The sequence below is a fragment of the Ctenopharyngodon idella genome, chromosome 2, assembly GCF_019924925.1.
Source record: "Ctenopharyngodon idella isolate HZGC_01 chromosome 2, HZGC01, whole genome shotgun sequence".
Classification (NCBI taxonomy): domain Eukaryota; kingdom Metazoa; phylum Chordata; class Actinopteri; order Cypriniformes; family Xenocyprididae; genus Ctenopharyngodon; species Ctenopharyngodon idella.
This window is the reverse complement of record NC_067221.1, coordinates 12765505-12793473: the sequence shown is the minus strand read 5'-3', so window position 1 is coordinate 12793473 and position 27969 is coordinate 12765505. Positions and strand designations below refer to the sequence as shown.

Below are 27969 nucleotides of genomic sequence, written 5' to 3'. Positions count from 1 at the left end.
AAGTGGGTTTATTATTATTATTATAATACAATTGACACTCAACATATTGTAGTCTATATTGTATTCCCTTGAAAAATGTTGCTTTCTCTCCCAAAAGATGGCGCCATAATAATTCATTTAGAATACATCTGCTTCATGTTTTATTGGAAGGCACAGCTGTGCTAAAATATGTAGGAATCATTGCATTAATCATATATTCACAACAATTTACGCACAGTGGGATAGTAATTTTCTTATTTCTAACGTAATAAATAAAAATGTTTTTAATGCGTTTCCCTCCCAGTTATTTTATTGTTCTTACAATTGTTTTCGATCCCATAATACCATGGAATGCATTTTAAAACACAGAGATTTTAAGAATACGGCCTAGTAACCATTTATTAGTGTGAATCTACTTTTGTTTATATGTTTTATTATGCCATTCAATCAAGTCTATCATTGGACAACTGCGCCTTGAGGAAACATTTTGATTCGCGGAAAGACAAGTCAATCAATCAAAATACCCGCCCACAGTGGTATCTGCCTCCTCGGTGATTGGTTCAAAATAATACTGTTTAAGAAGTCTCTGGTATCTCTATGGCCGACGTTGACGTCTGTCTCCATCAAATGAAAACGTAAGTTTGGTCCGTGGGGAGAGGCAACTGTTATGGAAGTGGCTGTCTCTTGAATTTACTTCACTGTATTTTCACTCACCCTACCTGGAATAACGTCTTTGGGGATTCACTGCTTGTTAAATTAGCTTGGAATATAGAAACCGATTGAAGAGCCTGACAGGACACAGAAAGCACTCTCTAGAAAGAGCTCGCGCTTTATTTATTTTTTCTTGACCGCTTCATGTTTGTGGACAGAACGACAAAACATACGCAGTTGTCTACTTGTGCACGCTGAAATTGCGTTTCTATCGGAAAGTTTGTTATAGTTACGGTAAATATAAGACGCTCAAAAGTTGTTTGTGTTGTTTAATTCGTCTTGGAGTTCAAATATAGCCTGTCCGACACTCGGTCGAAACAGGCAATTATATCTGCATGTAAATATATGGATTGTAGTGTATGGCCCTCGTTTGCAATTGCAAAATGCAATGGGACTAAGTGAGGCCTTTCGACTGCCACAATATTTGCTTCACTTTCAAGCCTGATGACCAGGTAAGACAATTAACTTTGTGCAGGATCTTTCCTCTTGGTTTTAAAGTACGTTAAACTTGATACCCAGGCGCGTGTATCAGTAAACAATTAAAAAGCGCTTTGGTGCACCAATGAGTAACAGTTTAATGACAGCAATGCAGTTGCACCTGATCACTATTCTCAGCGGTATTCTCGCGCTTATTGTTTTGCAGCAACAGAGTTTACTTTCGGTCAGCATCAATTATGCGATCTCGGATTGCAACACTTGCACTTCCGAGTTGTTTTCGCGTCCGCTTTCTTCTGCTTCCCTAGTAACTACGCAAGCGCTTGTAGAAACATTACAATGATTCATGACTGGTTTATCCTATACTCACAATTAGTGTGTAAAGTAGTTTGCAAATTCAGCCTGATTGTTAGGAAACGTTGCCATAGTTCCCTTAACCCTATGTGTTCTTGTTGATTAGCCTAAATGATGGGGATGGTTTTGTTATAATTCAACAAAATCGTGAAATTATTAATAAATCGTTTTTGTAATTTTATATGCTGACCCTGGGAAGTGTTTAAACCTGTAAAGTGTCTTAAGTGTGGTCATTAATGGGCCTATTTGCGTCTAAGCACTTCTTAGCAACATCTTGAGCAGATTTTGAAGTGTTAAGAAGATTCATGAAAAAACCACCTTACTGTTTTCCCACTGTAAAGTATGTCAAATGCATGCAAAAAATGTCTGGTATGAGCTGAAAAATGTCTGTACAAGATGGTCAAGTCCTTCTCATTTCTTATTTCTAATCTTTGGAATGTCAGACATGCTGTTTTTCACATCATCAGCAAGTAAACGAGGTCGCGCTGTCTAATCACGTGATTTAAAATACCTGTAGAATGTGAAAGCATTACAACCTCTTTTGGAATTTTTGTATATCTTTTTGGCTGCTAGAGATCATGAGTCAGATTTTAGAGTTGCTTTGGTGGAACCCCTTAGTAGTAGTCTAGTGCATCATTTTTGACCCTGTGTGATGTGCTTATTTTCCAGGCTGAGAGTGTTATTTATGGAAATAAGAGGTTGGTATATGGGTCAAATCATGCAGTAAGCTGAACATTGAGTGTTGGCTGCCCTTAAGGCTGTCCCAACTGAAGGTCAAGTTTGAAATGAGCTCTGTGGACCGTTGCCACTGGAATCATGATCAAAACAGCTGTTTTAGGGCTTGTCTTTAGTGGTCCTTCTTACATACTCTGAACACGCAGTAGTTTTGGTTGCTTTCTACAGTTAAATGACATAATTGAGCAAATGTTTATGGAAACAAAAACAGAGGGACAGTCCACCTTAATTATTATTGAAGGTTAGCCATATAATTGGTTCCTTCATTTCAACTTTGAAAATCACAGGGGGAATCTACAGAAATGGACTGAGTTGATTAATCACAATGTAGTGAGTAGAGCCAGCTGGTGAGCGGCCTAGGGCCTGCGTGAATGTTTTGGTCCTTTTAAAGTGGCTTTTTACTGGGGTGTGGCACTGAACTCTAAGAGTGGGAAGGCAGTGTTTAGATCCTGGCAGAGTTTTGTGTTATTTATTTATTTCCCTATTTCATTCCCAAGTTTAAAACTGGAATGTTGCAGGGACAGTTTATCCCATATCCGTCCTCTGTTTGTTGTTTTGTTTTTTCTTTTTGTGATGAATGAGGGGAAATGAGTGTGAATGGCTTGATTCTGTGTTCTTTTACAGAGAATTTAGTCTAGGTGATTCATTTTCATGCCACTGTATATTATTTGTTTGGATATTGTAAGGAATTTAAAGGGTTAGTTCACCCAGAAATTAAATTTCTGTCATTACGTACTCACCCTCATGTCGTTCCAAACCCGTAAGCCCTTCGTTCATCTTCAGAACACAAATTAAGATATATTTGATTAAATCCGAGAGTTTTTATCTCCCATATAAAAGAATGTATTTACCACATTCAAGGTCCAGAAAAGTAGTAAAGACATTGTTAAAATAGTCAACATGACAATAGTGGTTCAACCTTAATGTTACGAAGCGGCGAAAATACTTTTTTGTGAGCAAAACCAAAAATAACTTTATTCAATGATTTCCTCTCTACCCTGTTGTTCTCCTATGAATCTGCCAGTGAAATGACAGATTTCTCTCTATGTATGAATTCTCCAATCATTTAGTCCACTTAAAACACCCCTTTTCTTACATTCTACTGCAAATTCACATTCAGATCTGCCTCCATCCAATCAACAATCAATGGATTGAACCAAGTTTCCATCCTACAGTTTTTTTTTTTTTTTTTTTATTTTTTATTTTTTTTTATAAATTATCCGTTTTACTTCAATGTACATCACAATACAGAAGAAAATATGTTCTGTTGCATTGTGACTTTCAATTGGAAATAGAATATATTTTGTGATGCAGATCAAGCTTTTTCATAATCTACTCTTCAGTCTACTGTTTATGTTTGGTTTTTGGTTTCCTTCACTATAGATTGCTTCTTTTTGAGTGAACAATACATATTCAATTGTTATAAGAATGGGCAATATAATGGGACATACTGTTATTAACAATATTTTACTCATCTGTTTATTTTTCTGTAGGTCTGGAAAGGACCATCAAAAATGTGAACCGCTGATTGATAATCGACCAGATTAATTTTTGCACCAGTAGCAATGGAGCGGAGCAAACGGAACTCCATTGCTGGGTTTCCCACACGGCCAGATCGGCTGGAGGACCTGGATTGTGGAGGAGGAGGAGCAGAAACCAGTCCAGCACCGCTGGACAGGGTGTGTCCCTCTTCTTACCGTGCACTCATCAGTGCCTTTTCATGCCTGACCCGACTTGATGACTTCATCTGCGAGCGGATTGGCTCTGGGTTTTTTTCAGAGGTCTACAAGGTAAGATGGTTGTCTGATGACAATAAGTAATTTTGATTTCAGTTCTTAGTCACTTGGCCTTACCAAAGTCCTCCTGCAGAGTTGAGTTCTGACTAGCGGTTTGACCTGTCTGATAACTCCTAGTTTTTACACAACAGTAGGTGAAAGTTGTGTAGCCTTTCTCAAAGATAGATAGAGATTCAGTGAAAGACGTCCTAAAGGAGTAAAAAAAAGGTTAATCTTATGATTCAGCTGATGATTTGCCATCCAGGTTGCAATGTCCGATAGATTTTGGAATGTAAAATTGAATGTTGTTAGCTTAGTAATGATGATAGAATACTTGCTATTGAATTACAATATTAAGTTAACTTGTGCAAGTAATGAAGAGGTGTAGGGCTGGTCCTATTGATGACGGTGAAGATGAAAGATTGTGGTCGAAGGTTGGGAACGATTCCATTTTCTGGCCAACTTTCAGTGTGGTAAAAATGGCTGCTTTAGTCTGTTTAGATTCTTTTGGTAGCATAGCAATGCTTGTCATTGGTTGACAGTGATACAGGTTCAAATCCGGCCTGATTTATGTCCTGATGCCATTCTGTCCTCTCTCATCCCAATAGTTTCCTGTCTCTCTGCACTTATCCTGTCATATAAAGACATTAAAAGTCTATTAAAAAGCCTTTTTAGATTCTTTAACCTGTTATAGGATAGTTTAACTTAGTCCTTAACCTTTGTTTTTTAAACATTGTAGCACTGGATAAAGTAGCTTTCAGAGTTTGTTAGAGTTAGAGCATCATCTTAACCCCTCCTGATTTCTCACTGGTTCCTTTCATTGAAGCACCTATTGGCAAGTATTGTGACAGTGAACATTGTCATGTCAGATTTTTGGTTTTGGTGTTTGCAAAGATTATCTTGCTCTGCAGTGTTAATTGGAGTTTGTAATTTATAATTGTTTAGTTGTTGAGTCCTCTTACATTAAATTGAGTACTACCCTTGATGCTGAGCATCAGTAGTATGGTAGGCTCTGAGGGTTTATATTCACTGTGAGTAATTCAATGAAGTTTTGAGGTCAGAAAAGCCCTGGGAGAAGAGTGCATCATCATGATGCCCATTACTAAGATCAATTCATAGCAATGAAAGCAGGGTTTTTCCTGTGGTGGCGGATGAACACAGTTATCCACACACAGTACAGAGTACTCCACACATGTGAACTGCAATAAATAAATCCAAAATATGTGCAAAGAAACAGTTTGTAATATTAACTTATCCTATTGATTTATGAGAGAGAAAATAATCACTGTCAGGTTTAATCACTGACATATTATAAAACAAAGTGCGTAGAACTATTTTATATTTAAAAATATGTATTTTTATATGTAAAAAGTGACTGTTGTTCATTTCCTTACTAACTTTTCAAGTAAATCAAAGTAGCACATTACATAGAAAAAAGTGGCAGGTCTGTTATTTTGCATTTACACTCGAAGACTCGAATGCACAGATCATTTAACATGCAGTCAATGCTCGAATTGGGCGTAACCTCACTTTGTCTTGCGTACCGGCACTTCTCAAATGTTGCCGGTTCTCTGGTTTTTAAACTTTGTCGACTGAACACCCAAGTTTGGTTTAAAGATGAAAAATGTACCAAGCACAATGTTCTCTCACCATTCCTGATTTCTAACACGCACAGCGTTCACCGTGGTCTTGCGGCTGTCAGAACAGAAACAAAAGCTTCTGCTCTCCGTATGTTTTCCGCCATCTCCTTTCGCATTCTTATGTAAATTGGGCAAGCTTATTTCATTGATTAGATCGAAAGATCTGAAAAGCCCATACATTTACCCGCCTATAGACCCTCCCCTCAAAGAAGTCAGGACAGAAGTGGTCGAAAGTAGACAAAAAAAAAAAGGATTAAAACACTAGGTATAAACGGGAATGTGTCTCCCTTGTCTACTTGTGATCTGATCAACCAAAATTTATCTTAATACCTGGTGTAAACAGGGCCTATGAAGTGTAGACCATACAACTATGAAGTGTCAATTGGCTTATTTTAATTCTATTTATTCAGAGTAGATTGTTGCTTTTGTAAGCCATCCAGAGCAGATAATACAAAAATGTTACTGATGTGTTTTTTTTTTATTTTTTTTTATATATATATAAATACTGCTTCCGATAATATCCACATGTCAGAAAACTGTACACTGTGCAAAAATTCTAACTTTATGGATACAGCAGCTTGTCACTTAGGGCAGTGTCCTTAACAGAACAACTTTGTACCTTATCCTCCCCTTAAAAGTGCATGTTAGTACCTTTAGAGAACCTTTTTAGGAGTAAATAAGATGCAAAGTTGCCCCAATGACACAAAGTTTAGACAAGTGCCCGTTGCAAGGAGTGTTTCTATTTGGCTCCCAGCTGCAGCGTATTTTCTTTTCTTTTGTGACATTTGTTTTATAATCTAGACGCTCTCATTTCTGTAAAAAATGTATCTCCCTTCGCACCTTGCAGGTTCTTTCACAAGGGGTGTGTTGCCATAGTCTTTATTTAATGAAGCGAGTGTCCAAGAAATGCAAATGTTTAAGCCTTTTGTGAACTTTGAATTGAACATGCAAATAAGTTTTTTTTTTTTTTTTTTTTTTTGCAGTGTAAATTAAAAAAAAAAAAAAAGAACATATTGTTGCATTCAGTCAAACTTGTATTGCCTCAGATGTGTGAAGTTAAAAACATAACAAATTGAGGTCTTTTTTTTTTTTTTTTAAATGAATTTATTTGTCTTTTTTTATTACAATAGTAAAAAAAGTGCAGTGAATTAAAAGCGAAAAGTACTTTAGCTGTTGTTTCTGTGTAAATAAATAATTGTGGAGCCCTTTTAAGCTGCTGTTTGAACCCCTGAACCTGCTTGTTTTGAAATCGATGGACATTACTGGTTAGTAGTTTGTTATATATATCCATTAAAAATATTCCCTCCCTTCCCCACACAGGTGGCTGGGATATAAAGCATAGTGAATGACTTTAGGATGGCAGGCAGGGGGTGTCTGCATGTGGCACAGGCAGGGGTAATGCGCTGAGCCAAATACCAGCTGTGGGGGTCTGCAAGAACCTGTCTGGGAAGCTAATGCAATAATAGCATTTTTCAGTTTATTTGAACATGAGCTTCAATCTGTATCCATATAATAAGCTCAAACAAACATCCTAAAACCATACAGCACTATGGAGAATCCCTAAATAATCATATTGCTCAATTTGGTAATCCATCTACATTTGAGGAACCAAAACATTTTCCTAGGACACTGAATTTGTTGCATGGGCAGCAAGCTGTGGCTTGATATTAGCAGAACAGATTGAGAGTTTGGGTGCTGTAGAGGAGGCATCTGGGTCCATGTCTGACAGGCGGCTCTCACTGCAGGTGGGCACACGAAACAGGCTCTTCCTAGGCTGCTGATTCCCAAAGTGAGATTGGTTGCAGTGCAGTCAGCACCATGCATTTAAAATAAAAGGAAATGCTCATATAATGTTGCTATGTCTACAACATTAACAGAAGTTAACAGTAAACAGAATTCAATGGTTCCCTAGCGCTGAATTTCTTGAGTAATGCTTCAGCTGTGTTATCTTTCTATAGCAGCATACAGTTTGAGGAAGTCAGCATTTTACAGACATACAAGATGATTAATTTTTTTTTTTTTTTTTTTTTGCACTCATGAGGATATCCTGTGGTTGATATTTGTCTCTTTTATTGGTCAGTAAGATGAAAGCACAAAGAGGAAACTAGGAAAACGGATCTGCAGAAGCACATTTTAGAAATGTTGTGAAACCTTTAACCACACATGGCCAATATTCATTCACGCAGGCAGTGTTTGTCTGTTCCATTCTTCATCTCGTGCTAGAATATTGGTTGTGTAGATTTTTAACATTGATAATGTATGTCACTTCCCGAGTGGTATTGTTGGTATAATGTTGTGGTTATTACTTAACTGCAATACCCATAATCATAGTAGCCAGTGAGAAGCAATGGGCCAAGATGCATTGAACAAAATTCTTTTCATTCAGTGCATATAAGAACATAGAGAAGAGTTAATCATTTCATTTTGTCTGTATGACTAAAACTAAAACAATTCAGAGAACTAAAATATGACTAAAACTAAATGGCATTTTAGTCAAAAGACTATGACTAAAGCTAAATCAGAATTTGCTTTCAAAATTAACACTGGTTCAAATTCAGAGTAAGAGCATTTGAAGAGTTTTGAAACGCCACCTCCGTCAAAAATGAGATATTGAGCGAATGCTCTCTGCACATAGTATACGTTCATCAAATATTTTTGCTTCAAATCCGCTAAATTCCAGCGTCAGCCCATTCCGAAATACCGGTTCGTTGGCAGAAACCGCTAAACGCCACTTACCTTTGTCAGCCTCTAAGTCCACAGAAGAACCAATCAGAAGACGCAAATCGACTCATTTGATTTCATCGATGAATGATGGTGTGTATGAGTGGCTTTCAATTGCTGAGCTGCAAGTTTTTATCATGTTTAGTCCATCGTTGCAGTGGCAATAACAGGATTTCACGAGTAGCAAGTAAAGACAAGTGTTCCTTTTGCTGATGTAAAACTGACAGAAACTGACATTTTACTTTGTCTTGTTGTCCAAAGAGGTGGACTTAGAGGTTTTTGCAAAAAAACAAAAACAAAAAAAAAACACATGGACTTAGCTGGTTTTGCAGCAAAAAACAGTCAAATTTGTTAAATACCAATGAATTGACTAAAGTCACTTTTTTTTTTTTTTGAAAACCTTTCATTGCCATTAAAGTGAAATTACTGAACCTAAACATAGGAGCCTGATTAAAAAATGCTCATTTAAAAGAAAAGATGTCAGATGGAATTGGAGGTTTTTGCGATGGAACTCTTCAATTCTCATTTTCTTTGTTTTAGGTGCGTCACAGAGCTTCGGACCAGGTAATGGCCCTAAAGATGAACAAGCTGAGCAGTAATCGTGCCAACATGCTGCGAGAAGTTCAGCTCATGAACAGACTCTCCCACCCCAACATACTCAGGTTTGCTTTGAGGTTAACTCCATTATCACAGTGTGTCCTTCCTCAGTCTGTCACTTCAATGTAAATTTATAAAAGCACTGACATATTTTTTTATGTGTATTTGATTATAGCTGAGTGGTATGACAGTATATATTGTGACAATGGTACAAAAAGTCTATCGATAGAGATCTTGGTATATTGTGTATGTGTGTATATGTATATATAATATATATATATATATATTAGTACTGCACTATTGACACTTTCAAGTGATGAAACGCATGAATGAGACAAAGAGCTGGACGTGCTTAATGTTAAAACGCAATAAGCTGTGAAAAAGAACGATTGCGAAATCGGTTCTCTTTAAAGTCTTATTGCTCTTGAATAGTCGAATACACACACAATTGTCAAAATGTCCATTGTGTGGAGTATTTATGTAAACGCAGTTATGTCTGAAGTGAACGTAAACAGAATACAGAGTCGGCATTCGGACGTAAACACGAAAGCTCTACACTGCATCAGCTATGTAGGAGACTGACAGGGAAGAGGACAAATTGTTAAATAAAGTCGTTATTTTTGTTTTTGCGCACAAAAAGTAATCTCGTCGTTTCATAATATTAAAGTTGAACCACTGTGGTCACGTTGACTATTTTAATGATGTCTTTACTACTTCTCTGGACCTTGAATGTGGTAATTTCGTTGCTTTCTATGGGAGATAAAAAAAACTCTCAGATTTCATCAAAAATATCTTAATTTGTGTTCTGAAGATGAACGAAGGATGACATGAGGGTGAGTTATTAATGACAGAAATTTCATTTTTAGGTGAACTAACCCTTTAAGTAATTTTTAAGAATTGCACTTAGGAACATTCTTACGAACTTCTTAGAATTTATCATCTTTCTTAAGATTTTTTCTGCTGCTGTGGAAAAAATTCTCCTTTTCTCTGCTGCCATGTGTCTCTGTGTGATTACTTTATGAAGTTGGTGATTGCAGTTGCGGTTCTCGCTAACAAGAAACTAAGGAGCTGATGCCAATAAAAGTAAATTTAATGAGCTTGTAACTAAACGGGGAAAATGGAAGTAACGTGTTTCAAAGAAAAACACGACTGCAGTATTCATATAAAGCATTGGCTGATGTAGCTTAATATATATTAGGTTTCCTACTCTTTGAACAAAGTGTGTGCCTCTCTTTATGCACTGCCAGTGGCTCAAAATTTATGCAGTCCTTTAAATAGTGAGACTGTGGGAGTGTTGCTTTCAACGTGAATCTTTCTCTCCTTTGTAATGGAAACGCTGGGATGACCTCTTCCTCCCCGCTCCACAGAAATCCATTAAAAATAGATGGAGTGAAACAACATCCTAAGTTTAGATTTCATTGAGATCAAAAAGCTCTCCTCTTGGTTCTCCACATCAGCTACTCACTAGTGAGTATTGTCAGCTGAGATTGCCCACATCTGAGGATGAAATGGGAAATTGGACCTGAGAATATTGGACAAGTAGTTCAGATGTGGTGTTTACTTATGTATTTGTTTTTTATTATTTCTATTTATTTATTTGTTTTATTTATTTGTTCAATTATTTGTTTGTTCCATTTATTGTATTATGACAAAATGCCATCTCTAGAATGATTTTTGTGACGCTTGTCTTGTTTGTAGAGCAGAATGTGAGTTTGTGGGTGGATGAAAGAGAGAGAGGGTCTGTGTGTGATTTACAATCACACCATTGTTACATCTTATTGAATGGGGGTGGAGGGACTGTAGCGCAGACGGGAGAAGAAGGCTAAGGAGATCGTTGTTGAAGAAATCCCAACATAGACCCGCAATAAAAGCCAGGCCTGGGGTTTATGGGGCCATAACTTTGAAAACACAGACAAATTTGTATCCTGTGTAATGACTCGTGTGAGGTGGCCATTCAGAGACATTGATATGTTGTGTCATGGCTGGGTACAAATTAGTGAAAGGCTATATCATGTAGGCCTCACGCTAGACATATATCTGGTCTGTATTTTTCAAATCAGATCTCTCTGACTGTTCATACTGTCATTTTGCAATTGATGATTTTCTGAAAATTTTACCTCTGCTAATGGCCTTTTGTGACATTTTGCTGTGGTGTTGGAACTTACGAGGTGCATCAGATAACACAAGCGACAGCGATATTACTGTCTTTATGCATTCATACACTACCGTTCAAAAGTTTGGGGTCTGTAAGATTTTTTTTCAATGTTTTTGAAAGAAGTCTCTTATACTGACCAAGGCTGCATTTATTTGATTAAAAATATGATTATAATTATGTGATTAACACAGCATAATGTTGTGAATTACAATTTAAATAACTGTTTTCTACTTGTAATATATTTTCAAATGTAATTTATTCCTGTGATGTCAAAGCTGAATTTTCAGCAGCCATTAATCCAGTCTTCAGTGTCACATGATCTTTCAGAAATCATTCTAATCATTCTCCTGATTTGACGCTCATTTCCTTTTAGCATTAATATTAAAAACTGTTGTGCTGCTTAAAGGAGCAGTAAGCAGTTTCTGAAAAAAGCTGTTGAAAGTGGATCGGACCAAGCACCACAACAAACTTGTAGCCAATCAGCAATAGGAGGCATATCTTCTCATGATGGGGGGAGGAGAGAGAGCGAGCAAGAGGGAGATTTGAAGAAAGACTGTAGAAAGAGTGATGGCTGAGAGACATTACAAAAGAGAGAAGTTCAGAGGAATATCATTGGAAAAAATAAGGGTTATGATCAGGCAAGAGCTTTAGGAATCATGTTAATATTAGAAAAGCTTTCCAGCGCTGGAGAGACCTAAGCGGGAAGGCCTTAAAAACAGACGCCGAGGTTGCTTTGTTTCTGCTCCATATGTGAGTAACATTGGATTTGAATGCGTGCTGCTGGTGACTAACTACGAACTCTTGCTTGTACTCATATACTGCATGTTCATTTTTCGCGAAGCTTTATTTTGCTTTGCTTCTGTTATGATAAAGAGACATCCTTTCTTGCATTGTGTGTTTGTGCATTTCAGGGGCGGAGTGTGTTTGTTTGGGTTGATTTCAAATATCAACGGTGTTCAACAAATTACTTACTGCACCTTTAATATTTTTTTTGGAAAATAGTGATTCATTTTTTCAGGGTACTTTGAATGGAAAGTTCAAAAGAACAGCATTGATTTGAAATGGAAATCTTTTGTAGCAATGGGAGCGATATTATTGTATTGACACATACATATGTGTGTTGTCTGACACTGCTCATTCATTCACCTTTCATTACATAGTGAATGTCACATGTGAATTCAGTCATAACCATAGAAACTACTCCACCTTGTGTTTGGTGTTGAACCCCAAATAAAAGAAAACAAATCTTGAAATGAACAAACATCATATTTTATCAGTGCTAAAGATTGTCGTGTCCTGTATTTGTATTGTGTTGCTTCCCTTTAAAATAATGACACTTGTTTGCACTCTTTCATATATTTGTTTTTACAGCGGAAATCTTGCTTTTACTGTGTCATTTTGTCTGTTCACATAAGTTTCACTCTCCAGTCGACTGGAGACAAGTCTCACATTTTATAGCTAGTGTTGATGTACAGTGTCATAAACCTGACTGAGTTTATGGTGTCATTTGTAAAAGCCATTTTTTGACACAAGAAATGAACGTAAAGCATAAAATAATCTAATGGACAGCAGCCTCAGAGAAAGTCCGCGTTGGCATAGATGACAACATCTTGTCTAATCGATATTGCTGAATTTGCTCTTATTCCATTGCACATTGACTTTACTTTTATGCAGGGTTTTTTTTTTTTGGCATCCTTGAAAAATCTTATCAAACTTGTAGCTTCTACTGCTTTAGAGCATTAAACTAACATCAACCTCTCTTTGTTTTTGTGATGTTGTAGATTCATGGGGGTGTGTGTACAGGAAGGTCAACTCCATGCTCTCACAGAGGTAAGCAACATAAGAGCTTTCATTCACAACACATCTCTTCATCATGGGCAGTAGGGGTGGGCGATATGTCCAAAATCTTGTATCACGATATGAGTAATTTTATTTTATGATAACAAAATAAATATATATATATATATATATATATATATATTATAGTATTCATGTTTTTATAATGTTTTTATAGTATTTCATTGATGCCATTGAAATTGTATTATTCTTGTCATCATTTTCAATATTACAAAAAACAAATACTAGCCTAAGTATAAAAAAAAAAACTCAAGCTTACTGATGACAATTAAACAGTCAGGGATAAAATAAGAACAAGGAAACTAATAACAAGCTACAGTAGAACAAAGACACAAATGAAATGGGCCTACCTGAAAAACTTCAAGCACTAGAAATAAGAAATACTACATACTAAATTACTAAATTGTGAAATACTAAATTGTGTAAAGTAATCAAATTTAAATAAAAAAAAAAAAAACATTGCATAGTCTTCACTATGTAAATTAAATATACATTTGTTTATTAAAGTTACAAAATGATTCAGTCAAGAGCAGTGAGATTTTTTTTTTTTTTTTCTTTTCTTTTTTCTCTTGTTTGATTAACATTGATAACAGACAGCAGCAGGTTTATTAGGCTGTTGTCACTTTAAGAGAGAATGCACAGATCCAATATGTTTTCTTTCTCAACTGTTTACATTCACTTAAGACATAAATGTGTTTACAAGGATACTTGCAAAGATGGGCATTTTGACATGTGTATTTGACCATTCAAGCCCAATTAGGCGGCATAAAGATCTCCGTTCATTACTCATGCACTCTCTGAGCAGCAGGTTCTTGTGCCCGCGTCTCTCAAACAGTGCTCAGAAACAGTCTTTAAGACAGCGTGCACAAATGAGTTCTCTTTTGCTACTTTTTGTGCTTCAACGGTTTATAAACGCAATGCTTAAAAACAATTCAATTCACATTTATTTGTATAGCGCTTTTCACAATACATATCGTTTCAAAGCAGTTTTACAGGGAGCGCATGTCAACATTACAATTTAGAGTAATCTGTTATCAGAGTTGACTCTGTCCAAATTATGTAATTTCAGAAATGTACATATATGATCATGCAGTTAGCTAACAATGCAATAATTTAGGCAATTTAATTTACGGTCACTGTTAGCAAATTAATTTAAGGTAGAAACAATAAGCTCATGGAAGTAATGAATATATGTTAATAATAATTAGGATATATAGCAATATTTGGAATGTGCATGTTGATCCAGAGTTTGCGTCATCTGAAGTCCTCACAGGAGTTGGCGCCATCTCTTCACAGGTGTTGGTCATCTGAAACACATTCAAATTATAAGCTTTTGTGACCATGCAGCACAGCAACATCATGTGAGCTTCACCGTGATTGAGACTTTAGTCCAAAATCTCTACCGGTTGATAAATGTGTATTGTTAATCGTGTCTACCGGTATATCACCTACCCCTAATGGGCAGTACCTAAAACAAGACTACTTTATCACATTGATAGCATTGCAACAAGATAACTTGTAAAAACATAGCCTTTTGTACCGATAGCGCTGTGTTGAATTTGTTCTTAAATAATACTTGCACTGCTGGAAAAAGTTGGTCTAAGTGTGCTCGCAGTGTACCTTTTGATTCCTAAATCTGTGGCATTTCCCCCTGTGAATCAAATGACTCACTGTGACATTGAACAGTTTACTCTTTGTTCACTGTGGCCCGAGGGGAAGTATTCTATTAGAGAGCCCACTGGCAGGCCCCTAAGGCATGATGTATTTTTACCATTTCAAACTGTGTGTGAGTGTTTTATTCCTGTATGAATGTTGCTGTGCAATATAGTCCTATGCTAAAGATTAACATTGATTAGAGGAAAGAGGGGTACATTTTTTTACTTTTCCCCCCATCAATGAATCCTGCTTAAGTTTATATAAGTAAAACATCTGAATATAGTTTTTGAATTTGCATGTGCACATGAATGTGCATGAATCATTATCCTTCAACTTGAGCCAGTTGATTTAGTTGGTGGCTGAGTGGGGTTTTAGCAAAGCAATGGCCTTCTTCTATGAAGGTTTAATGAAAGCTTTGTTTTTTTTAATAAAACGGAATAAATTGCAGGCATTGAGTCAAATGTATTATGGAAAGACAGCACATCTCTCCTGTATGGATCCACAAATGCACTGCTTGTATTACACATGTTGTATTTGAAGTAGCCTACAGTATATGTTCAGGTTATGTAGGCAACAGTCTGAAGTCTTTGTTTTTTTATTTTAAAGATAGAGAAGTTGTTCTTAACCTTTTTTTACTCCATGGCCCCCCATTGTCCACAACAATATTCAAAGCCCCCATGATTTTTCCAGTCATTTGTGATGTACTGGATAAGAATTAAGGTTAAGGGTTTAAAAAAAAAAAAAAAACCTCTACCCCATAATTTTTATCTAATGAAATATTTCAGAGCTTGGCATAACTAGGAAAATGTATATTCATTATAAAAATGTCCATTCTGTTATTTTATTGATTTAATTAAAGGGGTCCTTGATTATGATTTTACTTTTTTAACTTAGTGTGTAATGTTGCTGTTTGAGCATAAACAACATCTGCAAAGTTACGACGCTCGAAGTTCAATCCAAAGGGAGATATTTTCTTTTACAGAAATCTCTTTAAGGACTACAACAGACGACTGGTAGGGACTACAACGAGCTTCTTCCCAGTTTAGTGACATCACAAACCCCAAAATTAACATAAACCCTGATTCCGAGAACACGCAACAAAGGGGGGCGAGGCCATGTTGGGCTGCTTTAGAGAAGAGGAAGAGTTGTTGTAGAGTGTTGCTGCCATGCCGTCAATTTACCCTGGACTGCTTCACAAACGAGGGTCAATTCAATACTGGATTTGCACAAAAGATTAACATGATGGTACATGCTAGTTGATGAGTTGAATCAACTCCACAGAAACTACATAAATTTATCCACTAACCATTCAGAAACATCCAGTTGCATTCTAAAAGTTGTAACTTCTTCCTGAGTCTCTCCATCAGTGTCCGACTCCGGTTTGAACAATGTAAGGCTGAACACCGTTACTGACAATCGTCATTTTGGCTGCATAAGATTCTCCAGCTTTGTTGTTGTTGAGCAACCAAAGCGTGAGCTGTTAAAGCTCCGCCCTCTTCTGGAAAGGGGGCCGGGAGCAGCAGCTCATTTGCATCTAAAGGGACACACTCAAAAACGGCGTGTTTTTGCTCACACCCAAATAGGGGCAAATTTGACAAGCTATAATAAATGATCTGTGGGGTATTTTGAGCTAAAACTTCACAGACACATTCTGGGGACACCAGAGACTTATATTACATTATATGTTCCCTTTAAGATTTTGTTGATATTTTTTTTTTTTTTTTTTTTTTTAAATAAAAAGTGTGAGAAATCACACTTATGAAATTAGGCTACATACATCCAGGTTTTCCAAGACAGTGAAAAAAAGTTAAGAAGGTAAATTAAAATAAGAAATATCTTGTTTTTGCATTTCAAAAAGTCACTGAATCGAATTGCAATTGAGTACTTTTTAATGTACAAAAATTGCCTTTTAATTAAAAATGAATCAACTGATTTGCACCTTAAACTACATAATAGTCATGAGTAAAATCTATGCAGCTGCACAAAGATTGTTTTATACTGTAGTTCACTACAAAAAAAAAAACTGGTAAACACTATATGTACTAGTGTGTCCATGACACCTGATCTAGATATATGTGACATGATGATGCATTCGTATTTCCATTATAGTTACTAACTATTGCAGGTCCTTTGTTCTTGCCATAGCCCTGGCCCCTGTGACCTTTGCTCTGCTTTTTTTGATGCATGTTGACAGAAAAAGGTATTAGTTCAGTGGTAATCACTAGCCTGCTGAGGGATTATACTATTTTTCAAAGCCACTGGGGCCTTTTGTTGCTCATGCCATTAAGAATTCCCAGTCATTTTTTTTTTTGCCATAAAGACACTTCATTTAAAGGATGCTGAGTGAGTTGACAGTGTATTAAATGAGCTCTCTCATCACTCAACAGTTCTGAAATCAGCCCCACAGGAACTTTTTCATTCTCCGTTGTAGGCTGCATCAACACACTCAAGGTTATCGTTTCACCAAGAGGATTTGCTCTATTTAGGCATACACATCAGTCACCTAATCACCTGGAATAACACAGCTTTAGACCAAACCTGGACTGTTCATTTTTGTTCAGTTTAATCAGTCTGGCAGTGCGTCGGATAGTCAGCACTGATCAAATGGTGTAATGTAGGATTAGTTTTAACCCTCTGAGAGATGGAGCCAACAAATAACAGAAGCAGGCCACTTCCAGAGGAAGGATTTCCTGACCTGGGTTCAGGATAGATGTTGGGCATGAGATCAGGTCTGTAAGAAGAGAGAGAAATGGGATTAGATGGGACCGCTAGCCACATGGCGTGATTTGGCTTAGCTAACAGTTTACCATGTACAAATGTGCAGGTCTTCATATATGCAAGACACTCAGTGTAGCTTCTCTTAAATACATAGACCAGATCGTCTTATGTGTGGCATCATGTTGAGATCACATGACCATCTAAATACTATTTGCTTTGTCCCAGTAACCTATTATCAGACACTTTAGCGCACAGAATAAACTACCAGTGCTTGATGTGCCCTTTTATATATTTTGTAGCCAACATTCCATATAGAAAAGTGTTGACTCATACGAGGACCGTGTGGGCTGAGTGTGCCATTTAGGATGGGGCTAAGTGTTCATTTTGTGAACTTGAAGTTCCAGGGAATTCAGATAATTAGATGCTTGGCTGGTGTTTTTTGTAAACATTGATCTCAAGGTTATGCTGTATACAGCAAATTTTAAGAGAGTGAGTTGTACCGCAAGATCTTATTTTTGGCTTTTTAAATGTGAGTCATCCAGCTATACAAGAGCATAACCTATTTGGTCATTTTATTCAAGGGCCAAGGAGCAGGTCTATTGATAACCTGAGCCGGGTCACGGCACCAAAGCTTTATGGGAAACTGGACGGTGCTGTCATCTTGACTCAGCCGTCTTGTCTGCCTGTGATATCTCACCGCACTGACCACATACTAAGGTCTCCTCTGTTTAGTCAGCCATGGCTAATTTTGTTAGCTAAATGTGGAGCCCTTTATCTGTCAGCACAGATCATTTCAGGCAGCCCAAAATTAGGACACTGTTGAGACCGGTGCCCTGTGGTGAATGCATCAGGCTCCTAGCTAGTAGCATGTGTGACACAACAACTAATATCTCAAAGACTTGTTTTAAAGTTAATCACACATAAAACATTTACTACTGCAAAAGAATAGTTAACATGTCTCTTGCAGAATAATTGCCTAATTATTAGATGGTGCTTTCATGCAAATTCACTATGTGAAACAGAAGCACTTAAAGAGCTCCAACTGGGCTCTGCTAATTTGCACGCTTTTGTGACTTGAAAACCAATCCACTGGAGAGTTGGCATGGAATACTTTTACCCACAGGAAACTGATTGGATTCACTTTTGTGTTGTAAACACAAACTACTGTGACCATCAAAAATAATTATAATCCCCATGATGCAAAGATTAAAGTTGCTACAGATTTAATTATTGCCCATTATTCTTGTACATATCAGATTACTATTTTATCAGATTCAGAGTCTTGTGCATTGCATTTTTTTTTTTTTTTTTTTTTTTTTTATGGACCCAGTCAAATTTGTCCCATCATTCTATTGTACCCTCTTGAATGCAATATGGGCCATTTGAGGATTTCACAGAGATTGAAACAGTGATATTTGTCTCATGATGTATCTCTTCTTTTTTTCAGTACATTAATGGTGGAAACTTGGAGCAGCTGCTGGACAGCAATAAGTACCTGAGCTGGGCCACACGGGTCAAGCTGTCCTTGGAGATTGCCATGGGCCTCAGTTATCTACACTCCAAGGGCATTTTTCACAGAGATCTCACCTCCAAGGTATAGAACTCTATCATAATTTTTTGCCTTTAATCATGACAATAAATACACTACAAAGAGATTTTGTTAATGAAGTCTCTTATGCTCAACAAGGCTGTGTTTAGTTATTCCTTTGATGGCAAAGCTGAGTTCTTAGCAGTCATTCAGTGTCACATGATCCTTCAGAAATCATTCAAATATGCTGATTTGTTGCTCAAGAAACATTTCTTATTTTCAATGTTGAAAACAGTTGTGCTACTTTTTTCAGGATTCTTTGATTGAATGGAAAGTTCAAAAGAATAGCATTTATTTGAAAACAGAAATCTTTTGTAGCATTATAAATGTCTTTTCTGTCACTTTTGATCAATTTAATGCATATTTGCTGAATAAAAGTATAACTTAAAACAAAACAAATCAAAATCTTACTGACCCTAAATATCTGTGAATGTTATGTCATAAACAGTCATTACATTTCTTAATTTTATTGGCCTCATGAAGGTAGGCAATTATTGGATGAACACAAGGTATACTTGTCCTGTGGGTTTAATCTGGTTACTTTATAAACAAGAAGACTATATCAGTCAACACTGTAACAGGTGCTTTTGATTTAGTCTTCACAGTGCTCTTGTTGATGGCATGCGCTGACATGCTGTCTCTACCTCCAGCTGTTGCGTTCTCTTCTAAGCACTTGTGGGACTTATCATAATTATACGCTGTGGGAATCACCCCTGTGGCTTCTTCACTACATCATTACTTTCTGTTTAAGTGATTCTAATTGACTGAATCTCAAGTGTAAGGTATCCTGTGGGAGGAGCAATATGTTCTTCTAGTTACCGTTTCTTTCCTTTTGATGTTCCTTTCAGAACTGCCTGATCAAATCTGATGAGAATGGTTACACTGCGATCGTCGGAGACTTTGGCCTTGCTGAGAAAATCCCCAGTCATGAGTGAGTAACAGGCAACATGGAGACCTACAAAATGAGTAAAACATGTACTCGTGATAATTTCACTCTGCTGCCTATATGCTGATTATAGCTGCAGCTGCAGCTATGATTAATGTGGCTTTTTTTTGCCTTATATAATATTAAAATGGGCGTCCTTCTGTTTTGCTCATATGAAAGGAAGCAAAGGTGATTTGCAAGCAATACTGACAGGGGGTGGTGCTATCTAATTTGGAAGGAACATACCGTCCAAAGTCAACTTTTAAGAGAGCTAATAATACCAAAGCAGTTCAGTTCTCTCCCATGACCTCCTCACTACTAGTACAATTTTTTTTTTTTTTTTTTTTTTTTTTTAAATCGAATAGTCTCTTGGTTGCCTGAACAAGTAGTCGATTAATCTCTCTTTTATTTGATGAAACTGGAAGCACTGTATAATTAGGCCAGTTTCAGGTTCACCTGGCCCTAATTGGGCCCCAATTGGATGTTTTTTAGGGGATTCTTACATAAGATGTGTTCTTGATTTCAAAGGAAGCTGGACGGAGCTCAACGGAATTGTTATATTTTTAAACTACACACCATCTTAAAGGGTTAGTTCACCTAAAAATAAAAGTTCTGTCATCAATTATTCACCCTCATGTCATTACATAAGACATCTTCGAAAAGATATTTTAATGAAACCTGAGTTTTCTGTGTCTTAACGGGTTAGTTCACCCAAATATGAAAATTCCATCATTTATTACTCATCCTCAAGTCGTTCCACACCTGTAAGACCTTCTTTCATCTTCGGAACACAAATTAAGATATTTTTGATCAAATCCAATGGCTCAATGAGGCCTGCATTGAAAGCAAGTTCATTTACACTTTCAAACGCCCAGAAAGGTACTAAAATTATATTTAAAACAGTTCATGTGACTACAGTGGTGCGACCTTAATGTTATGAAGCGACGAGAATACTTTTTGTGCGGTGAAAAAACAAAATAACGACTTTATTCAACAATATCTAGTGATGGGCGATTTCAAAACACTGCTTCGTGAAGCTTTGAAGCTTTACGAATCTTTTGTTTCGAATCAGTGGTTCGGAGCGCCAAAGTCCTGTGATTTCAGTAAACGAGTAAATCGAAATTTCAATGGTTCACGTGACTTTGGCAGTTTGATACGCGCTCTGAACCGAACCTCTGAACCATCGGATTTTATCAAAAATATCTTAATTTGTGTTCCGAAGATGAATGAAGGTCTTACTGGTGTGGAACGACATGAGGGTGAGTAATAAATTACATAATTTTCAATTTTCATTTTTGGGTGAACTAACCCTTTAATTGAAAGTCTACTCAACAAAAACTTTGATGCCTCCAAATGTTCATAAAGACATGGTAAAAGTAATCCATATGAATTGAGCTCTTTAATCTATGTCTTGTGAAGAGACACGATCAAGTTATATGATGACCACATTTAATTCAGGCTTTTATTCACATAAACATTAATTAATGGTCATGCATAGAGAACATCTAAAATACGTAAACATGTTTGAGCTTTTGCAAGAACCAATGAGATTTGTTCTCATGTGTCAAGCAATCATGTCTTATTAAGGTCTTATGGGTTTGGAACGACATGAGTGAGCATGACAGAATTTTCACCACTTGTGGCGGGATGCTCAATAAACATGGCAGACAGTACTGTGCTAAACGCTCTGACAGCTAAAGTTCTATTTAGTTCTCATTCAGCTAAAGTTCTAAGCACTGCCCCTAAAAAATATTGAATCTTTAAACTGAACAAAGGAAAAAAAATAGAAACTAGTCAAAGCTTGTTGTTGATCATCTAGTTACCCCTTCCCTATTCAGCACATATTGTTGAAAGACTTGCCTTTTCAAAGTACTGCTTCCTCAACTGAACTTTCAGGCGCCATTTAGTCATTGTAAGTGCTTAAGTGTCTGTATTTATATAATGTGCATAAGTATTTTGACATGTCAGTGTTTTGACCACTATTCTGTGTTCAGTTTTGAGGGGGAGAAGCTATCTGTGGTGGGATCCCCATTTTGGATGGCTCCAGAAGTGTTAAGAGACGAGCCATATAACGAGAAGGTTAGATTCTCAGCTGTAGTCGGCACTCTGCGCTATCACAAGGCTTGTTTCATGCCAGCATCTATCAAGACACATAATCATTTCTCTTTATTAATTACTAGGCTGATGTCTTTTCGTATGGCATTATTTTGTGTGAGATCATTGCAAGGATACAGGCTGATCCTGACTACCTACCGCGCACTGAAGTGAGTCCAAAACAGTAATTCACCTCTACAATAAATGTTTTGGTGATTTAAAATTTGTAACTACATGACTTGTTTATGCTAGTCATTAAAACCTCTTTGTCCTGAGTATGACATTTTACCCGCTCATTTCTTTCCGCTTCTTGCAGAACTTTGGCCTGGATTACCACGCCTTCCAGCACATGGTTGGAGATTGTCCCCCTGACTTCCTTCAGCTCGCCTTCAACTGTTGCAATGTGAGAGTTTCTCTTTATCAATCCATTTAATGTTTCTTATTGTGCTTTTTAGGGAGCACCAAATAATTGATCCTAACTATATTCATACCACATACTGTGTTTTTATTTAATATTTAATGTTTTGTTTTGTAATAGAAATTACTGTTCAAAAGTTTGGGGTCAGTAAGAATTTCGGGTAACACTTTACAATAAGGTTCATTAGTTAACATTAGTTAACTACATTAGTTAACATGAACTAATAATGAACTGCACTTGTACAGCATTTATTAATCTTTGTTAATGTTAATTTCAACATTTACTAATACATTATTAAAATCTTGTTAACATTAGTTAATGCCCTGTGAATTAACATGAACAAACAATGAACAACTGTATTTTCATTAACTAACATTATTAAAGATAAGTAAATACAGTAACAAATGTATTGCGTTAGTTCATGTTAGTTAATGCATTAACTAATGTTTAACTAATGAGCCTTATTGTAAAGTGTTACCTATATATATATATATATATATATATATATATATATATATATATATATATATATATATATATATATATATATATATATATATATATATATATTTTTTTTTTTTTTTTTTTTTTTTTTTTTTTTTTGAAACATTAAAACATTTTATCAACCCAAACTTTAGAATGGTAATGTAATATAATATAATATTTCATATCACTTTATCAACAGACAAGCAACTACAACATGAAACTGTCCCACTGTAACATCTGGGCAGTGTAACATTCTTAGAATAGAAGTGAGAACATGGAGCTCCTCCAGATTTAGATCCTTATGCGTTATGTTCTTGTTGCCTCCACATATATCCCAGATGGATCCAAAGCTCAGGCCCTCGTTCCCAGATATAGTAAAGAGGCTGGAAGAAATCCAGAGAAAGCTGAAAGCTGATGACTCTGATAGGGAGAGGATGCTACTAACTGCCGGAGAGGTTGAGAAAAAACCCATGCCTAAAGGTATGTTTATTCACGCAAGCACGTTTATTTCACTCCCAGTATTGATTTGACTAACCTGTAAACTGTCAATATGATTATGAAAACTACAGGTGTCCATTCCATAATATTTCATTTCACCATTTCTGGCACCAAACCAAAAGCTTTGATGTGCTTTGAATGCATCTTTGATGTGAGTTGCTTTGACAGAGTGCTAGTACATCCTGTCGCCCCCTGAGGCTTTGCTCATACCATCCAACATTATGTTTCCATGTAATACCGCAGGGCCTGTGAGTTCTAAGAACAAGTACACCGAAAAGTGAACAGGATTGGAGACCATTACCGTTGTCTGTCTTTGAGCTTTATGGATTGGATGTTCTTTCCTTATGGGAATTACTTCTAATGCACAGCTTTTACTTATTCTGTCTTTGCTTTGCAATCTCATAGCCCAGTCTCCATATAGTGCCAATTCATATCCTGAACAAACAAGGAATAAGTCACAAAACAATGTGTGGCTAGAAGAGATTAGAGGCTCGTTGAAAGTGTCAGATAGACTGCCATTCAAAAGTCAGTAGTATATCTTTATTTAGAAAGATTTTAATACTTTTATTCAGCAATGAAGCATTAAATTGATCAAAATTAACATTAAAGTCATAATGTTACAAAAGATTTGTATTCCAGATAAATCTTTTGTACTTTGTATTCATGAAGAATCCTAAAAAAAACTTTATTGCAGTTTCCACAAAAAAATTTAGCAGCACAACTGTTTTCAACATTGATATTAATCAGAAATGTTTCTGCACCAAATCTGCATATCAGAATGATTTCTGAAGGATCATGTGACACTGAAGACTGGAGTAATGATGCTGAAAATACAGCTTTGCCATCACAGAAATAAATTACTTTTAAAATATATTAAATTACAAAACATGTATTTTAAATTGTAATAATATTTCACAATATTACTGTTTCACTAGTTTTAGTTAGATCAAATAATTGCAGCCTTGGTGAGTATAAGAGACTTCCATTAAAACAAATTATTGACTCCAAACTTCTGATCTGCATAACATTGTAATACTCTAATGCTAATTAGAGTATTAACGCTTATGTTTTTTTTAAATGTTTTGAAGCATATAGGCACATTTTGTATTCTATGTACTGTACTTTTTTCAATGCACTGTATTTTGAGTTTTGATATGTTAACCCTCTATGGTACGCAATATGATATCAATGAGGAAAAGATTATTTGTGGTGTTTTTTCCTGCTTAAAATTGGACACTATAACAATATCAATAAAGATTTTCATTCATTTTTAATTAATTTATTTTTTAAAAGTCCATTTAAAAGTCTAATTTTATTAAAAACAAACTAAAATATACTATGTTGCCTGGAGCCAATAGAGGGTTAAACATGATTCATGCTCTTTGCCTTGCACATATTCAGTCAAAAGAACATTACAGATTTTGTCACCCCCTAGTGTTCAGGATTATTCCCTTAAAGCTCAAGTGTGTTGGTTCAGTTTGGTGACTAGCAGAAATACTGTTTTTAAACGGGTTGTCTGAACATTTTTTGCATCTGTCATTGATCAACAAACAGTTAGCTCCACCCCCAAACTCATGCCATTGGTTGTAAGCGAATGTTGTTGTATCAGGCTGGTCAGTATGCTTACACTAATAAAGCGCAGTTTTCATAGTTCCATAGTGTTTACACTTGTCAAGGGAATCTGTGTATATTAGTTAATGCATTTGGTATCATCGTGAACTAACAATGAACATCTATTTTTACACTACCTTTCAAAAGTATGGGGTCTGTAAGATTTTTTTTATATCTCTTGATCACCAAGGTTGCATGTATTTGATCTCAAATACCATAAAACAGTAATATTATGAAGTATTATTGCAATTTTAAATAACTCTTCTATTTTGATACATTCAATTTAACTTATTCCTGTGATGGGAAAGCTGAATTTTCAGCATCATTACTCCGATCTTTTGTGTCAAATGATCCTTCAGAAATAATTCTAATATGCTGATTTGCTGCTCAAGAAGCATTTATTATCATGTTACTATAAATTAATTTTGAAAAAGGTTTTGCTGCTTAAAGGTATACTGTGTAATTTTTTGGCCCTCTAGTGGTTGAAAACAAAACTGCATGCATTTTGCGGAAGAACATTGTTTTGGTTGTGTTTCGGCTCTACATGTCTATGCTGATGAATATGGTTATCCTACTGCTCATGAAACATTCACTACGAGGCTTAAGAGATATAACTAGTTTAGATGGAAATGATCCATTAATAGATACAGTACTTCCTTGAAAATAATTTTCAGTACACCTCTGCAACCATAATGACCCTTCACAATAGATAATGCTTTACAATGAACTCTGTTAGAGAGCTACATATGCCAATTTATCTGCTCAATAAAATACCTTACTCACCTGTTAAGTAATTAAAAACGGCATCTCTGTGTCGCTTTTACAACATTTCAAATCCTTCAGTACTTGCCATCTCCGAAAAGGCAAGCCCATCTTGATATTGTTACCTAATGCACTGCTTATGGTTATCATATAGAATCTAACTGTAAAGTGTTACCATAGAAATATTCTAATGTGTTCTCATTTTCTTTTATTGTTGTTTTAGGTCCAGGTGAAAAGGGTATAAAGAGGTTAAATCCTCTTGGTTTTCAGGATGACAAGATTCCACCCAAGTCCCCCCGTCCACGTCGCAACATCTGGCTTTCTCGTAGCCAGTCCGACATTTTCTCTCGTAAACCCGCCCGCAAAGTGAACGTCCAGGACCCCTACTACAACCCAGGACCTAAGGGCTTCACACATGGGCTACCAAAAGTCAACCCTTTCAGTGCCAGAGAAGACTTAAAAGGTGGCAAGATCAAGTTTTGCGACGTGCCCAGCAAGTCGGTCTTCTCGCTCATGTTTGATTTGCACTCGCCTCACGGCAGTCAAAGCTCATACCAGCCTCAGGCCAACATCAGCACTGGTGCCTCTGGGAACAACTGCTCCACCTCCTGGACAGAGCCCTGGCAGCTGCCCGGTCGCCAGTGCCGTTCGCTCCCTGTCTCTCCCCAGCTCCCCCACTCAGAAGTCTTATTCTCATCTCACCCCATGTCCAGGAGCGAGGCCGTACAGCCCAGCGGTGAATGCCGGCAAAGAGCGCTGAGCAGCTGGGCTAAGAAGTACGCCGTAACCGAGATCCCTCCATACAGGCCACGAGCCGACAAAGAAGAGGAAGTGGGGGTGGCAGAGGACTGGTCTTCACGTGTACCCGCTGATGGAGGAGAAGCAGAGGCCATGGACTGCTCCAGCAGCAGAGGAAGCCCTGCGGATGATAAGGAGACAATCCTCAGCCAGATCCACAACGGAAGCCTCGGTGGCTTCTGCGAGGACATGGAGGCTGAAGACCAGGATGGCATGATGATCTCCAACAAGAACTCGCTCACGCTAAGCATGTCCGTGGAGCCCGAGGAACTCTGTCCGATAGTCCTCACAGCCTGCAAAGCCTCGTCTTCAGGAGGCCGCATCTCCAGATGTGATATCTAGATGGTCTAGAAATGAGTTTGGTCATGCAGAGATTATATTCATTTAATATTTAATACGATAATAAGTTGTACATGTTGTTCCTTGGGGGGGAAGGAAACCCTTGTAACTTAAGCTAAAAGGGCGGTTTGGACTGAACACGGGAGCAGGAAACAGAGGTGTGAAACACTGATCCGGTCCATGCGTTAGAAGTCCGTCATCACACTATGTAGAACTCAAACAGAGGGAGATACAATGGACATCACTTCACACAGGGCTAATGATGAGACACATTCTGTTTTTCTGTATAATACATGCTATTGGTTGCACCACAATAGCGCCACAATTTTTTTTTTTTAATTACATTTTGTCCACAAACCGTATCCAATATATATTTAGGTGAGCAGCTTTGGCCATTTCTAGGTGTTTGAATTTTTTTTTTCATAAGTTAACAGAGATCAGATCTCCTTGAGAAAGGTGATTGAGTGTATTTTTGCACTGCATGGGCCTGGCAGAAAATCCGCAGCAAACATTCCATGTCGTCTCGCATCTTAAAAAGCTCCCGTTTTGATCCTATGCTAACGGTGTGTGCCATGGCAATTTCAGAACAATTTTCACACTTTGACCTCTCAGGTCTTCAAATAAATAACAAAAAAAAAAGTCCATGTCTGTATCTACTTAACATTGTAATTGCACTTGAAATAAGTTAATGGTTTGAACTTTTTTAAATCTGTTATTTGTCACTACATTTCTATGCAATGAATTTAACCAAGGCATGATAGTTTTATAGAGAGGATTTATTTTGATATTTATAAGGAGAAAAAATAATTTTACTATGTCTTCATTGTCTGTGAACTGTTTAAACTGTTGTTGTTTATACGAACTGATGAATAGAGATTTCTGTACATGTTGAAAATGGTCAGTTCTTGCTAGTTTATTCTTAACTATATTTTTCTGCTTTTTCAGTCCTGACTGTATTCTCAACACTTTTAGATTGTAGATTTGTAAATGAATGAGAAAGAGATGTATATTTCTACCAAAGACAGATCAGGACTTATTTTCCCCATTTATATGGCTTTAATTGTTTAAATGCATGTGTGTATTCCCATTTGTTAAAAATAAATTTAAAATGTCTTAA

The 27969-nt window shown here is 36.7% G+C and overlaps 1 protein-coding gene across 2 annotated transcripts; it reads left to right on the top strand.

Moving 5' to 3' along the window:
• Nucleotides 1-487: 487 nt before the first annotated feature.
• tesk2 (testis associated actin remodelling kinase 2) lies at nt 488-27969 on the top strand. Of its 2 annotated transcripts, none has more exons than XM_051916771.1 (11): nt 488-614; nt 3708-4004; nt 8891-9012; nt 12884-12932; nt 18781-18927; nt 19770-19852; nt 21841-21925; nt 22027-22110; nt 22257-22343; nt 23183-23324; nt 25939-27969. In XM_051916771.1, exons 2-11 carry the CDS (start codon nt 3780-3782, stop codon nt 26853-26855), a joined length of 1941 nt encoding a protein of 646 aa, XP_051772731.1. In that variant the 5' UTR covers nt 488-614; nt 3708-3779; the 3' UTR covers nt 26856-27969. The 2 variants fall into 2 exon arrangements, with proteins under 2 accessions (XP_051772731.1, XP_051772722.1); XM_051916762.1 differs by lacking the exon at nt 488-614 and adding an exon at nt 621-1142.